The 13,204-nt window shown below is 55.6% G+C and overlaps 1 protein-coding gene across 2 annotated transcripts; it reads right to left on the reverse strand.

The window, feature by feature from the left end:
- Window positions 1-1,726: 1,726 nt before the first annotated feature.
- FAM110A (family with sequence similarity 110 member A) lies at window positions 1,727-12,545 on the reverse strand. Of its 2 annotated transcripts, none has more exons than XM_037811458.1 (2): window positions 12,332-12,545; window positions 1,727-3,290 (listed from the first exon to the last, which is right to left on the reverse strand). In XM_037811458.1, the coding sequence occupies exon 2, from the start codon at window positions 3,191-3,193 to the stop codon at window positions 2,306-2,308; it is 888 nt and encodes a 295-aa protein (XP_037667386.1). In that variant the 5' UTR covers window positions 3,194-3,290; window positions 12,332-12,545; the 3' UTR covers window positions 1,727-2,305. The 2 variants fall into 2 exon arrangements, with proteins under 2 accessions (XP_037667386.1, XP_037667385.1); XM_037811457.1 differs by lacking the exon at window positions 12,332-12,545 and adding an exon at window positions 6,688-6,742.
- Window positions 12,546-13,204: the final 659 nt, after the last annotated feature.

A 13,204-nucleotide genomic window follows, 5' to 3' on the forward strand; every position in this document is an offset into this window, starting at 1 on the left:
AGATCCTGGGAACAGCTCTGGTCTTAGTATAGAAGCCCCTCAATGCACCTGCTTGGCATTCCATGACTGACAGCTGCTGGTTAGGTGCCCACCCATTCCCCCGGGACTAGGGCAGAGACCACGTCTGTCTTGTCCACCAGTAGGTACTCAATCAAGTGACCAAGAGGTCATAGGCTGCCAGGACTGGGGACAGAGGTGGAGCATGTGTTGGGAGAATCAGGAATTCAGAGTGCAACTGACTGGGGTGTCCAGCAGGGCAGGGTGTGACCCCAGGCTCTAGTGCAGACCTGCTGTGTCAGCCTTCTGCTCTAAGACAATACCACTGCCCCTCAAAGGGTCACCTGGAGGATTCAGTGAGAGAATGGGTGTGAAGCACCTGAGCCCAGGACTTAAACATCCTCTAGGAACAAGGGGTCTCCCAGCCCCACCACCCACCAGTCCTGGGACCTGAACCTGTTCCCTCACATGTAAGATGCAGCTGGGCCCCCACCCCCACCCCTTTGGGTCTCAGCGGGGGTAAAGCTTAGCCTAGAATTCCAGTCCAGTGCCCTGAGGCTGGTCTTTGCCACCTCAAGAGCAACCACCTCTGCTGAGCCCACCCAGATCATCCCTCCAGACCCCATCACCCCTTAGAAAGGGGACCCAGGAGGCCCCACTTCCAGTTGTCAAAACTGCTGGGTGCCTGTGTGCAGGTCGTTGGCCTCCCTGTGCCTCAGTCTCCCCATCTGTACCACGAGGGGATTCTCTCTTCTAGTGAGCTCTAACACCATCCTCTTCTATTACCCGATTTTCCCATCTTTCCCCAAATCCCTGGGGACTGGTTATAGACTGTCAGACAGTCAGACAGCTGAGTTGAGCTGGATATTTGTCAACAGCCCAACGGAAATCTCCCTTGATGCTTAAAATAAGACCTACATCAAACCTGTCACCAGCACCCCCATTAGAGCTTCCTGTTTCTGAGTGAAGCAGGCTGGGCTGCCCGGGAGAGAGGAAGCGCCGCCCAGCCCCTCCCCACTTCTCCCCTGGGGGGCAGGGGCTGAGGCCAGAGGCTACCCCAGGCTTTCACCCTTTGTGTGCCAGGCCCAAGGGTGGGGTCTCCTGTTGGGTAACTAACCTGGTGGAAGACTAGAAAGAGTTGAGACCACAAAGCCCAATGTCAGCCTCTCCTTCGCCTTCCCCCAGGTGCTACAACACGGGCACAAAGGACCTAGATACAACAGTGTCCCAACCCAAAGAGGACTGTGCCATCCAACTCTCCCACTGAGGCTCAAAGAGGGAAACTGGCATGTCCAGGGTCACCCAGGGCTGGCAACAAGGTCACTCATTTTGCATTCTCCATCCTGAGTCTCTCTTCCTCCGAGAGCTTCCCTTCCGATCCCTGTGCTATGGCCTGCATGACCTCCAGATCGGAGTTAGTCCTCTGAGCTTCCTGACCCCTTGAGAACTGGATGAGGGGTGGAGACGGGCAGAACACAATGGCCTCTCCCCAGCAGGCCCCTGTCCTGGTCCCAGTTCTATCCTAACTCACACTGTGGCCAGGCCTCAGCTTCCCCTTCCACAGGGGCCATGAGGAACCCCTGCAAGTGAGTCTCACACCAGGCTAGCCACTGACCTCATGCCCTACCAGATCCCAGGGTTAACAATGACTGAGTTTTGGAGGCCCAACCCCAAGCCTGCTCTTTCCACCTCTCCCCTTGTGAACACAGAAGAGTCTGAAGGCCTACCCTTGAGAACCAAGCATTTGTGTTTATTAACCAAGGGGAGCAAAGTTAGAGCAGTGCAGACTCTGAGCCAGTCCTGCCTGTAGTCTACCCACCCGTGTCAGACTGCCAAGAACCCGGAGAGCAGTGGATAGGCCACCCCTCCCAGCCCTTGCCCCAGGGTGAATTCCCAGGGAATCAGAAACCAGTGGGTAAGGAAGAGGAAGTCAGCAAAGACAGAGAGGCCTAGGAAGGGAAGAGGAAACAGAGTAGGTGGGTAGACAGGCATAGGGAGAGCCCTTGGCCTCTCACCCTCAGTGGGGAGGGCCAAGTGCCCAAACCCAGCCCAGTGAGAGAAACCATGCAGGGATACACTCATGTCAAAAACCCTGGTAGGGGGTGGTCCGAGATCAAGAGACAATGCTCTCGGGTCAGTCCTCCCCAGCTGGAGACTGGCCCAGGCCTTAAGCCTTTGCCTCCATACCTAGTTCACTAGAGGCAGCAGCAGCCTCTGATCTGCCCAGGGCCAGGGAATGGATCCAGGAGAAGTCAAAGAACCAACTTAATCTCTAAGATCTGTAGCGAATGCCGAGCCCAGTGGAGGCCTAGCCCTCGGCTGCCGGAGTCTCCCGCGCCTGTCGCAAGCCGTACAGCCACTTGATCACCCTCGCGTTGCGCTCTACCACAGACACGCCATAGGGGACCCGCTCCCGGGCCCGTTCCTCAGCAGTGACGGAGCTGCGGCGGGAGCAGCCCTCCTCAGAGCTGCCCGGCCCAGCACTGGGCCCAGCCAGGGACACGATGTCCGAGCTGGCCCGCGCCAGGTGGGCCACGCCCAGCCCCCGTGCCTCCTCCGGGTCCAGGCCGCAGAAATTGAAAAAGCGCTCAAGGTCGGCTGCTGCCCGGGAGAAGCGCTCGCTCAGGTCTGACTTGGAGCGTTGCAATCCCGGGGGCCGGCCCGGGCTGGAGGCGGCGACAGTGCCTGGCGATGCGCAGGGCTGGGCAGGGGAGGCAGGCAGGGGGCGGACGTCCACTCGGCGGACCGCAGAAGTGCTGGGCGGTGGCCGTGGGGGTGTGGCTGGGGGGGCCTGACGGGCTCCCTCTGACCGCCCAGGGGTACGGCTGGCCTCAGCTGGGGATACCGGACTATCGCACAAGTCGATGAGGCTGCTAAGGATATCCAGGTCCAGCTGGGGCCGGCGGCCGGGGCGTGGCAGCACGCGGCGGCTGGGCGTGAGCACTGTGCGGCGAGTCCCAGGGCTGAAGAGTGGCTGTTTGGACAGCAGGGGCTGCACAGGTTCCTGGCGGGTGCTGGCCACCTGCAAGCTCTTGACATACTTGGCCTTGTCGGCTTCCAGGCGCTCCACAGCACTAAGTTTCCGGGCTCCCCCGTCTGCTGGCCGCCGCAGCAGGTAGCCGGGGACCTTGGTCCGCAGGCGGAAAGGCAGGGCTGGGGCATCACGGGCTCCGGGGGTCAGCGTGTCCACAGGCATGGCTGTTGCATAACCCAGGGGCTTCGGTCTGAGGAGACCAGGAAAATGAGGAGACAGAAATCCAGGAAGAAAGTTGACAGCTGGACACAGGCAACTGCTGCAGGGAAAGAAAGAAAGGGAGGCTGAGCTTGGGCAGACAAAGGCTCAGCAAGGGCTGAGAGAGGCTCTGGACTCCCTCCCTATTATAAGGTAAAGGCCACGCCCCTGCTTTACAGGGAGCCAATAGCAGGCAGAAAGCAACTGCTGAAGAACTTGTGGCCCCTCCCACAACACCGCCCTCCTCCCCCAGGGACCAGGCCCAGCTGCAGCAGAAAGAAAAGGTGCCAGAGAATAAAGACATGCAGCCCGAGCAGAAAAGACAGGGAAACGCACACTTTATGGGAGCAAAGCAGGCTCCAGGCCCCATGCTGGGACCTCAGCCTCAGGGGGTCCTCTCAACAGCCCCATTCTGCCGATGGGGAAATGGAAGAGGGAGGTCACGCAGCTTGCTCAAGCTAACCCATTAAGTGCCCCGGGATGTCAGCTGGGCCAGCCCCTGGCTTCCATGTAGGGAGGTGCTGGCGCAGGTGTGTTGGAGTGGGGTGAGCAAGAGAAAGGGCACCAGACCCACACCCCATCTGGACAGCCCACAGGGAGCCTGGTACCACCTCCACCCCTCATCCACCCAGGCAGGAAGCCACCCTGTGCCATCCACCCGCCTAGACATGCCTGGCCCCAGGCACAGGAGCAGAGCCTGTGGGGTAAGGTGCACAGAAAATCCCCACCCCGCCCCAGTGGAGTCCAGATACACGTCAGCTTCCGCTTCGGCACCTGAATGCCAATCCCACAGTGATCTATAGATGTTGTTGGTTGGGTACGTCAGCCCTGAGCTGTGCTGCTCCAAGAGAAACCAGAAACGCCCCAAGATCACACAACCCTCTGCAGAGGCACCCAACAGACCCTCCACCCACCAGCAGCCACGGGACGGGCACCCATAGGCAGGAGGGCCCACACCTGGTGCACATGTGTCCACATAGTCACCCAAGATATGTATAGTTTGCCCCAGGCATTATGCTACCACTATACTTGCTTCCAAGGAACGGTCAGGGCCACAAAGCCCCCTCTAACCCCATCCTGGGGATGGGGCAGAAGAAAAGGAAACTCAAAGGCCAAGTCCCCAACCGTCTTATTTGTAAAATGATGATGGTGGGGGAGAAGAGGCAGCTTAGACCACGTGATCCCTAAGAGGACTTACAGTTCAGGCCACCTAGACCTGTGCTGTCCAATTCAATAGCCACTAGCCACGTGTGACTATTCAACTGTAAATTTCAATTAAATATAATTTTTAAATTTCATTCCTGAATCACACTAGCCATGTTTTAAGTGCTTAATAGCTACATGTGGCCAGTGGTCACTATACCAGACAAAGCAGATTAGAGTGTTCCCATCACCACAAAAAGCTGTATTGGGCAACCCCACCTAGCCATCCAGAATTACAAGATGGGGGGGGGGTGTCCCCACTGTGTGCTGGACACTGACACCATCCTCCCTTGTGATGACTCACCTTGGAGGTGGGTCACTGTCACCCCCAATTACAAATGGAGAGACTGAGGCTCAGAGAAGTGACTGCCCCAGGTCCTAGAGCCCATAAATAAGGTATCCAATTAGCTATCCTAATTTTCATACTGCACCGTGTCTCCCCCCAGTCCCCCTTACCCTGACTATTTCTTTTCTGTTGATCACTTACCACCTTCACAAATACCATATAACTCTTTCCTCTATCATGTTGATTGTTGTTTTACTCTCTTCATCCTCCCACTCTCATTTTAGCTCCAGGAGGGTGGGAGTTGTTGTCTTTGTTCATTGAATCTCATTTCAAGACATTGCTCAACACATAGTAGGTATTCAATAAACATTTGTTGAATTGAAATGGCTGCAGGGCCCAGATGTGAATGGTCAAATCTAGGATGAACTGGAGAGGGCCACATTCAGCCTGTCACAAGCATGTGGGTCCAAGGTGTTAGACATGGAATCCTCTAAGAAGCTGGAAATCCAGAAGTGTGTGAAAACTCCAGATTCATAATTTAAAGCAGTCCATGTACCCAGCAAACAAAACAGGTCTGCAAGCATATCTGCCCCTCCCAGCAAAGGCAGGGGAGCCACCAGTTTGAGACCTTTGCAGCAATGGAGGATTAGAAGCAGATCTCTGGGGGCTGGGGGCTCAAGAGTCAGTGCTGCTCCCTAGGTAGAAGGGGTGAGGTACGTGGGAAGGATCAGGAGACCTAGGGAGAGAAGGGTCTGGCAGGAAGGGAGGCCTTGCTGAGCCCCGACCAGGTAGCCAGACTCTGCCCCACCCCCGGGCTGCTGCCTCCCAAACCAGTTCAACCCGTCGGCGGCGGTTCCCTTAGGGGCACCATCAGGGAGGCAGAGGGAGGAAGGAGGTCAGATGGGCAGGGCTGGGGTAAGAGTCCTGCTCGCCCCCCATTCTCTTCCATTCTCCCTCCAGCCTGATTTGCTGGCCCCAGGGTCTTCTCAGCCAGCCCCGCCAGGTCAAAGCAACCTGGCTTTGGAGGCTGGGGCTGGCTCCCCGCTGTGCGCCTTGCGCCTTGCGCAAGGCCCTGTGCCTCTTACAGACTCGGTTTCCTTATCTGTGAAATGCAGTTAAAAATAGACCTTCCTGAGCCTCCAGGTCATTGTGAGGATGGAAAGATAAAGCAGGTCGAGGACTTTCCTAAGCACCTGGCAAAAAGGCGCACTCTATGAACCTGGCTTCTTGACTTTACTATTACTTTGATACCAAAGCCGGCAGACGGCCACTCCTTGCAGGGGTCTCCAAGCATCCTGGAAAAGGATCTGCCCGAGCCGGAGCCGCAGAGGAAGGACGCACACGATAGAGGCTACTAAGTCAGTTAACCTAAACAAATCCCATTCCACAGGTGGGCAAACGGGGGTATGGCGGCTCCTGAGAAGCCGTGGTCCCAAGTGGGACTTAATGTCTCTTCTGAGGAGGCCTCTCACTGCCCAATGCCCCACTACCAGCCACCAGGCAAAGATTTTCAAACGCTGCCAACGAATACCACCCCCCCAAATGTGCCCGTACATCTCGTTGGCATCCCCGAGGCACGCAGCCCCAACCTGTCCCTTCCCCATGGGCTCCCCCGGCGTCAGCCTCAGGAGGCCCCGGAGCCCGGGGCCAGTCGGAAGGCGCCAGGGGCCGAGCTCGGATCCCAGGCCTGGTTCTGCTTTCCCACCTCGCGGCAGTCTTGGGGACTACCGGCGGTAGAGCGGGGCGCGGACCGGGAGCGACGCTGTGTGATACCCACCGCTCGCCGCCCCTCTCTGGGCGCGGTGGGGGGGACCTAGTTCTCAAACGAGGGAGCTGACGGCGCGATCCCAGAGGTCCTGTCCACCCCGGCAGGGGAGTCCCTGCCCCATCCGCGCCTTCCCACGGAGGGAGGGGTGCTCGAGCTGTCCCCCGCCCCGGCCGGGCGCCCCAAGCCCCGGCCCGCACGTACCTGGCTGCTCCCCCGCCGCAGCCTTGCGCTCCTCCGGCCCGACCCACCTGAAGTTCAGGTAGTCGGCGTTTGCGCAACTTCCGGCGGCCGCTGGCAGGTGAACCCGCCGGCCCAGGTGTTACCCGAAAAGGGGGTCGGAGAGCCAGGCAGGGGGCGGAACCGAAGCCCAGGGGCGCTGGGAGCTGGCCCGGCGCAGACACCGGGTCCGGGGCCGCCCTTCCCACCCCCATCCCGCCATCCCGGGAGGCTCTTCCGGGAGACCCGGCCCGCCCACCCCACAGCTGTACTGGCCCCAGCCGCACATCTGGCGCGCAGAGTCCCCACGGTCCCCTCAGGCGAGCGCACCCATTTCAGAGATGGAAAAATGAGCCCTTGAGAGGCACAGTCAACATCAGCACCATTTAACTCCACGGTGCCAGGCAGGGGTAAGTGCTTTTCCCGGTGGTAATTAACCCATTTTAATCTTCCCAACTAACCCTAGGAGGTGAGCACTATTATCATCCCCATTTGAGGAAGAGAGAAGTGAAGCTGGTACAGGCTGAGTCACTTGCCGAAAGTCACTCTGGGGAGTCCAACCTGGGTACTTTCCCTCTAGACCAAGCCTGAATGCCACCCCTTTCTAGCTGCGTGTCCCTGGAAAGGTTGCTGGACCTCCATTTTGTCAAGCAAGGAGCCCCCACCTTCCAGGCCAGGCCAGTGTGAGCTCTAAGGGTCCAGAACAAACCCTGTGCAAGCTGTAAACATTAGCACAATAGTATTAATAATAACTAGAATTGTTGAGTGCCAGGCACTCTCAGGAACTAATAGTAACAAAAGCAACAAACAATTTTCATAATTAAAATAAGTAAGAACTCATTTTTCCTGAGCACTTTCCTTGTACCGGGCTCTGTTCTAAGGTCTTTGTATATGTTATTTCATTTAGTCCTCACACCTACCCTGCGAAGTAGGGTACTACTATGATGCCCATTTTACAGATGGGAGAACTGAGTCCCAGAAAGGTGGAGCCACTCACCCGAGGTCACACAGCTGGTAAATAGCAGAGCTGGGATTTGAACCCAGGACTAGCTCTGGGGAGGAGACGTAGGTATGTCTCACCAGGTATGTCTGACTCCTAAGGAATATATAGCCCCAGGAGGAAAAACCATCTCAGGAACCACTCCCTGGCTGTGACTCTGGGTCTCAGTTTCCTCAGTTGTAAAATGGGGACAATAATAGCAAAATTTTTCCAACAGAAATCAGGTCTCTTCACTACTTGTTTAAATGCTCCTGTAGCTCCCCATTGCCTCAGAATAAAATCCGAACTCCCCACTCAGCTGTCAGGTCCTCCAGGGTCTGGTCCCTGCCTACCTCATCCCCAAACCTCTCTCCTGCTCTAGTCACACTGCCCTCCCTGCTGTTCCCAAGCAGACCAAGCAAGGTCTTTCCTGCCTCAGGGCCTTTGCACCTGCTGTTTTCTGCTGGAACCTTTTCCTTCATCTCCTTCAGGTCTCATCTTGAATGTCACCTCCTCAGAGAGGCTTCCTAGACCACATGAGAGGCCCCACCAATTCTCTCAGCCCCGTTTATTCCCTTTCATGCATTCATCACACCCTGTCATTTTAGATATTCACTTATTTGTCTACTTGCTTCCTGTCACCTCCACAGGGCTGCGAGCTCTACCACACCCTTCTGTACTGTTCCTCCAGGGACCAAGCACAAGAGGGAAAACTATTAATCAGGTGGTTGGACAGAACCCTGGCCACCTCAAAGGCCAATGCCCCTTGGTCCAAGGCCCAGCCCCTGCCTGAAGCCTTCGCCCACTGTCCCTCTCATCCTCCAGCTTCAAGTCACCCTGCTTCAAGCCAGGTTCTGGCCATCTCCAACTGAGCCCTGCTCTTTCTCCAGATACACCACATCCAAACCTTTGCACATGCTGGGTCCCCACCTGCAGTGCCCTTTTCCACTCTACCCGCCCTGGTCAACTCTGTAGGGGATGAGAGCCTGGACCCTGGAACCAGGAGGCCCAGGGTCAAATTCCAGCTCCACCAGTGATCAGCTATGAGACCTTGGGTGAGATCCTCAACTTCTCGATGCCTCAGTTTCCCCAGCTGTAAAACAGGACTCCTAACAATGCCTCCCTCCCGATGTGAGGCCTGTACATCACAAATGCCGTCAAAGTGTAAACTGATGACTATTCAACCAACCAGATCCTCCAGTGACCAACTCCTGGGCGAGGCCTTCATCAGAGTTACAAATCTGAAATTATCATGGGTAACAGTTAAGAGTAAAGAGTCTGGAGCATTCTGCCAGGCTTCCTGGATTCATATCCAGCTCTGAGAGACCTCGGGCAGATTACTGAGCTCCCCTGTGCTCAGTTTCCCTCTATAAGATGAAAGTGACAAGAGCTGTAACTCCCTTGTGTCATAGAGTTAAGGGAATTAAATGGGTTCATATGTGTAAAGTATGTAGCACATAGTGAGTGCGCAAGAAGAATTAGTGATTTTTAGTCTTTGTTGAGGGGGTGGGAGGTGTGTTTTCTGATGTTTACAATTACCATGGCGTTCGGTAGGCTCTCGGCTTCCTTCCACCTGCTTCTCTCTTTCCCTCTGGCCGCAGCCAGGCCCAGACATGATGGGAGCCGGGGAGGGCCCCACCTGCCCCAGAGGGGGATCAGGAAGGCTCCAGGCAGTGGGGAGGGGGCCCCTGTCAGTGGGGCAGCCCCAGCTCTATTTCAGCCCAGCTGTCCAGGTCAAAGACCTGCCTCTGGGCACCCTCCAGGGCTGAGCCAATCCCGTGCTATTTGTGGAGTCTCTCCCGACGCTCATGCCCTGGCCTGCCCAGGACCCAGACTTACCCAGGGTTGCCCTCACAAACTTCAGGATGGGAGAGGTGAGCAGGCTGCCGGAGGGGTGCTTGACCCACCACTGCCCACCTCCACCACACAGATCCTCTAGGCCTCGGTTTGTACCTCTGAAAACAGGGACAAGGGGCTTGCAGTGGGGACTGAGCCTTAGGGTAGGGCCTGGCACCCAAGGACTGCCCTCTGCCCAGGCCTGAGCCTCGGGGCTCACCATCATCTCTCAGTGCTTCAGCCCAGAGGTGGGAAGAAACTTGCCCAAAGTCACACAGCAAGTCAGTGACAGATCACGGGCAGGGCAGTGGTTCTTGTGATTAAATAAACAAATTTATAGTACTATAATTTATATATATAATAATATGTTATTTTTTCAACAGGTGGGTAATACATTCACATGGCTTAAAATTCAAAATGAGAAACAAAAGTCCCTCCCACCCCGTCCCCAGCCTCCCAGTTCCCCTCCCCGCAGGCTCACTGTGACCAGACAGTTGTGTCCTTCCAGGACACATATTCTTTCTCTTTTTTTACACAAATGGCAACATGCTGTGTGTGCTGTTTTCACCCTTGCTCTTTTTACTCAATAATATGTATTGTTCTGGGAGTCACACGGCACAGAAAGAACGTCCCTGTGCCTGTTCACAGTTGCACAGTAGTATTTCCTATGAGCTCCTACAGAGGGGCACTTAATGAGTGTCTAGTCTCTGCCTATTATAAACCACACTGCAGCATCACTGCACCTACATCATTTGAGCCTAGAAGAAATGCCTGGCAGGGAGACAGCTGGGTCAGGGGCCTGCACTTGTAACCGTGACAGAGGTGGCAGGACTGTGCTCGGTGGAGGCCATGTGAGTTGACCTCCCACCAGCATAACACACAGCCGATCTTCAATAAATGTTAGCTTCAGCTGTTGTGAATGTTATTACAGTCCTGGAATGACGATGCCCCAGCGGGCTGATCTTCTACTTTCTAAGGATGCTGCAGGGGGAGGGAATGAGATGGAGGGAGCAGGGGAGAGGGGTGTCCCAGGGCAGCGAGAGCAACATGGACAGCCTGTTGTCAAGCACAGAGTAGCTGCTAGCCAGTGTCATCAACAGGGATGACTCAGGTGTTGATACCCTCCCCACTGTACAGATGGGGAAAATGTGGCTCAGAGAGGGCCACAGACATGCCTGAAGTCACACAGCAAATCAGCAGCAAAAGCAGGACAGGAACTCAGATCTCTGCCTCCTGGTGTGTCTGTGTTTCCTCTAAAACCCTTGGCATCAAATGGCCTGAATGCCAGGCTTAGAGACTCTGGCCTGCCCTGGTAATCACAGTCTGTTTCTCCCCAGCCACAGCCCCATCCCACCTCAAGGCTTGTTCCACCCCTGTGCTTTTGCCCCCTGATGCTCCCTCTGCCAGGAATGTTCCCACCCACCCAGTTGTCTTCCCAGTTGGAGCTTCCCCAACCTTCAGATCTCAGAGTCCAAACAGCCCTTTCTCAGAACCCTCCCCGAGCATCCCCAGACTAGCTCAGGGACCCTACGAGCCCTCTCAGAGCCCTTACCCCCTTCCCATTGCAGCACTTGTCCCACTGAAATTTTATATTTAAGTGTGTGATTAAATACATTAGGGGTGTGATCATAAAGACAGGACAGGATCACTATTTCTGATTTCTTCTTTTACCTCAGATTCAGTGTGGCTTGGCACAGCACTGTTCTTGATCCAAATGTTCCAAATGGTGATATTTGTTCATCATGGATTTTTTTGCACTCATTTTTATTTTCAAAAACATTTCATTGAGATAATATTTATCTTTATCTCTGAGTTTTTTGGCACCCCTAAATTTTGCACTAAGATGAGTGCCCCACTTGCCTCACCCTAGCCCCTGCCTTGCATCACATCCCAGGGTGGGAACATAACAAACTTGCTAATACGTGAAATATGTACAACATCAGATGGGGCAAATGCTACTGAGAAAACAAAGTAGGTGGGGGGGGGGCAGGGTAGAGCAGGGAGTATGGAGTCAATAAATACTTGCTGAGCAAATGAAAGACATTTTCCCTGAGTTCCCTGAACTCCTCTCCCCAAAGCCAGAAAGAGGGTCCAGAAGAGAGAGGATATGCAACTCCCCTGTGAAGAGATCCAAGACGTTCAGATCCTATGATTCTGAATGTCTAGGAATCTAAAATTGAAGCCAGATGCATTGGGAGCCAACTCCAGGTTTGCCAACTCTGACTGTGGGACTTTGGGCAAAGTATTTAACTTCTCAGAACCTCTGTCTCCCCGCCTGCAAAAGGAAGCCCAACAATAGCAACCCGGGGCAAAGAGGGATCCCAGGAAGTAGGACCTGGCTCCACACGGGGGTTTGGCCTAACAGTCTATGGTGACTGGTGGCTTTGGCTTAAGTGCCGACGCTTCCCCGGTCCCCAACCTGGGGCAGATCCCGAAGAGGCCAGCAGCGATTCCCGTGGCCAGAGCATCTGCTGCTCACCCCACATACAGCGCAGAAATGCCAATCCCGCCTGATCCCCCGCCCCCCAAACACACCCCCAGAGCAGCCCTCTGAGAGGGGCTGGAATTAGGACCCTTTGTCTATTTTAGGGGCTGTAAAGCTGGAGAGGAAAGGCCTGAATTGGATTCTCTGTCAGACATCGCCGGACCGGGCCACTTGTCTCTTTGAGCCTCAGGGTCCTTATTTGTGAAATGGCTACCACGCCTCCCCGCAGGTCCTACACAATGCGGACGCACACAGCGGCGCTCGGTGAACGGCGCCAGCCACTCCCACCTCAGCCCCACGCTAGCGCCCCGGACCACCCGCGCCCTCACCTGGAGCCCGCGCTAGGCGAGTCCCGGCTCCTCCAGCGCGGGTCTTGGAAAGGCTGACAGCTCGGACCCCGGCTGGTAGTGGCCGCTCCCAACGCGGCCCGGGAAGCCCCAGCCCCGCGTGGGGACCCACAGGGGCCTCTACGGAGCTGCTCTCCGCACTTCAGATGGGCGAGGAATCCGGATCGTCCGAAGGCCCCCACCGGAGCGAAAGTTCCCCGCGACGCAGAGGAAGGGGAAGTGAGCACACCGCTATCCACTCCCACCCACCCCCACTCGCCGGAATGGTTCGTCCCGGACATCCTGATTGGTTCCTCGCTTCCGTTCGAACGCCGCGCGGCGCAGGTTGCCAGGCGACCGCTTCGCTTCTGCCTAGTGATCGAGCTGTGTATCTCCGCAGTCCTGACGCTTGTCTCCCCGTCCGCTGCACGTTCTTCCGGCGGCTGCTTTAGTCCTGGAGCCTAGTTCTTTCCTTTCGTTCTCCTTCCACTTTTTCCAGCTGGGGACTTCCTTCGGTCCCCAGCGGAAGAGGCACCAGTTAGCCGCTCTGGTCTGGTCCCGACTTTGCAGTTAACTCGCTAAATGGCCTTAGGCAAGCCCCTTCCCCTCTCTCTTGCCCTAACTGCACAATGAATGGGTTAGTTTTAAAATGTGTGTATCCAGCAGTCCCGAAACTTATCCTAAGGAAATGATCGAAGACGTTGACCAAAGATTGATATAGCCCTGCATTATTCACCATAGGAAAATAGTGGAAACAAATGCCCAGTAAAGAGGGTAAGTCCATCCAATGGACTAATAATAAGAGCTAATTATTGAGTTTTTTTACATGCCAGGCAACTTTACATGACGTAACTGTCAGTGCTCACCATAACCTAC

The sequence above is a fragment of the Choloepus didactylus genome, chromosome 19 (genome assembly GCF_015220235.1).
Source record: "Choloepus didactylus isolate mChoDid1 chromosome 19, mChoDid1.pri, whole genome shotgun sequence".
Classification (NCBI taxonomy): Eukaryota; Metazoa; Chordata; class Mammalia; order Pilosa; family Megalonychidae; genus Choloepus; species Choloepus didactylus.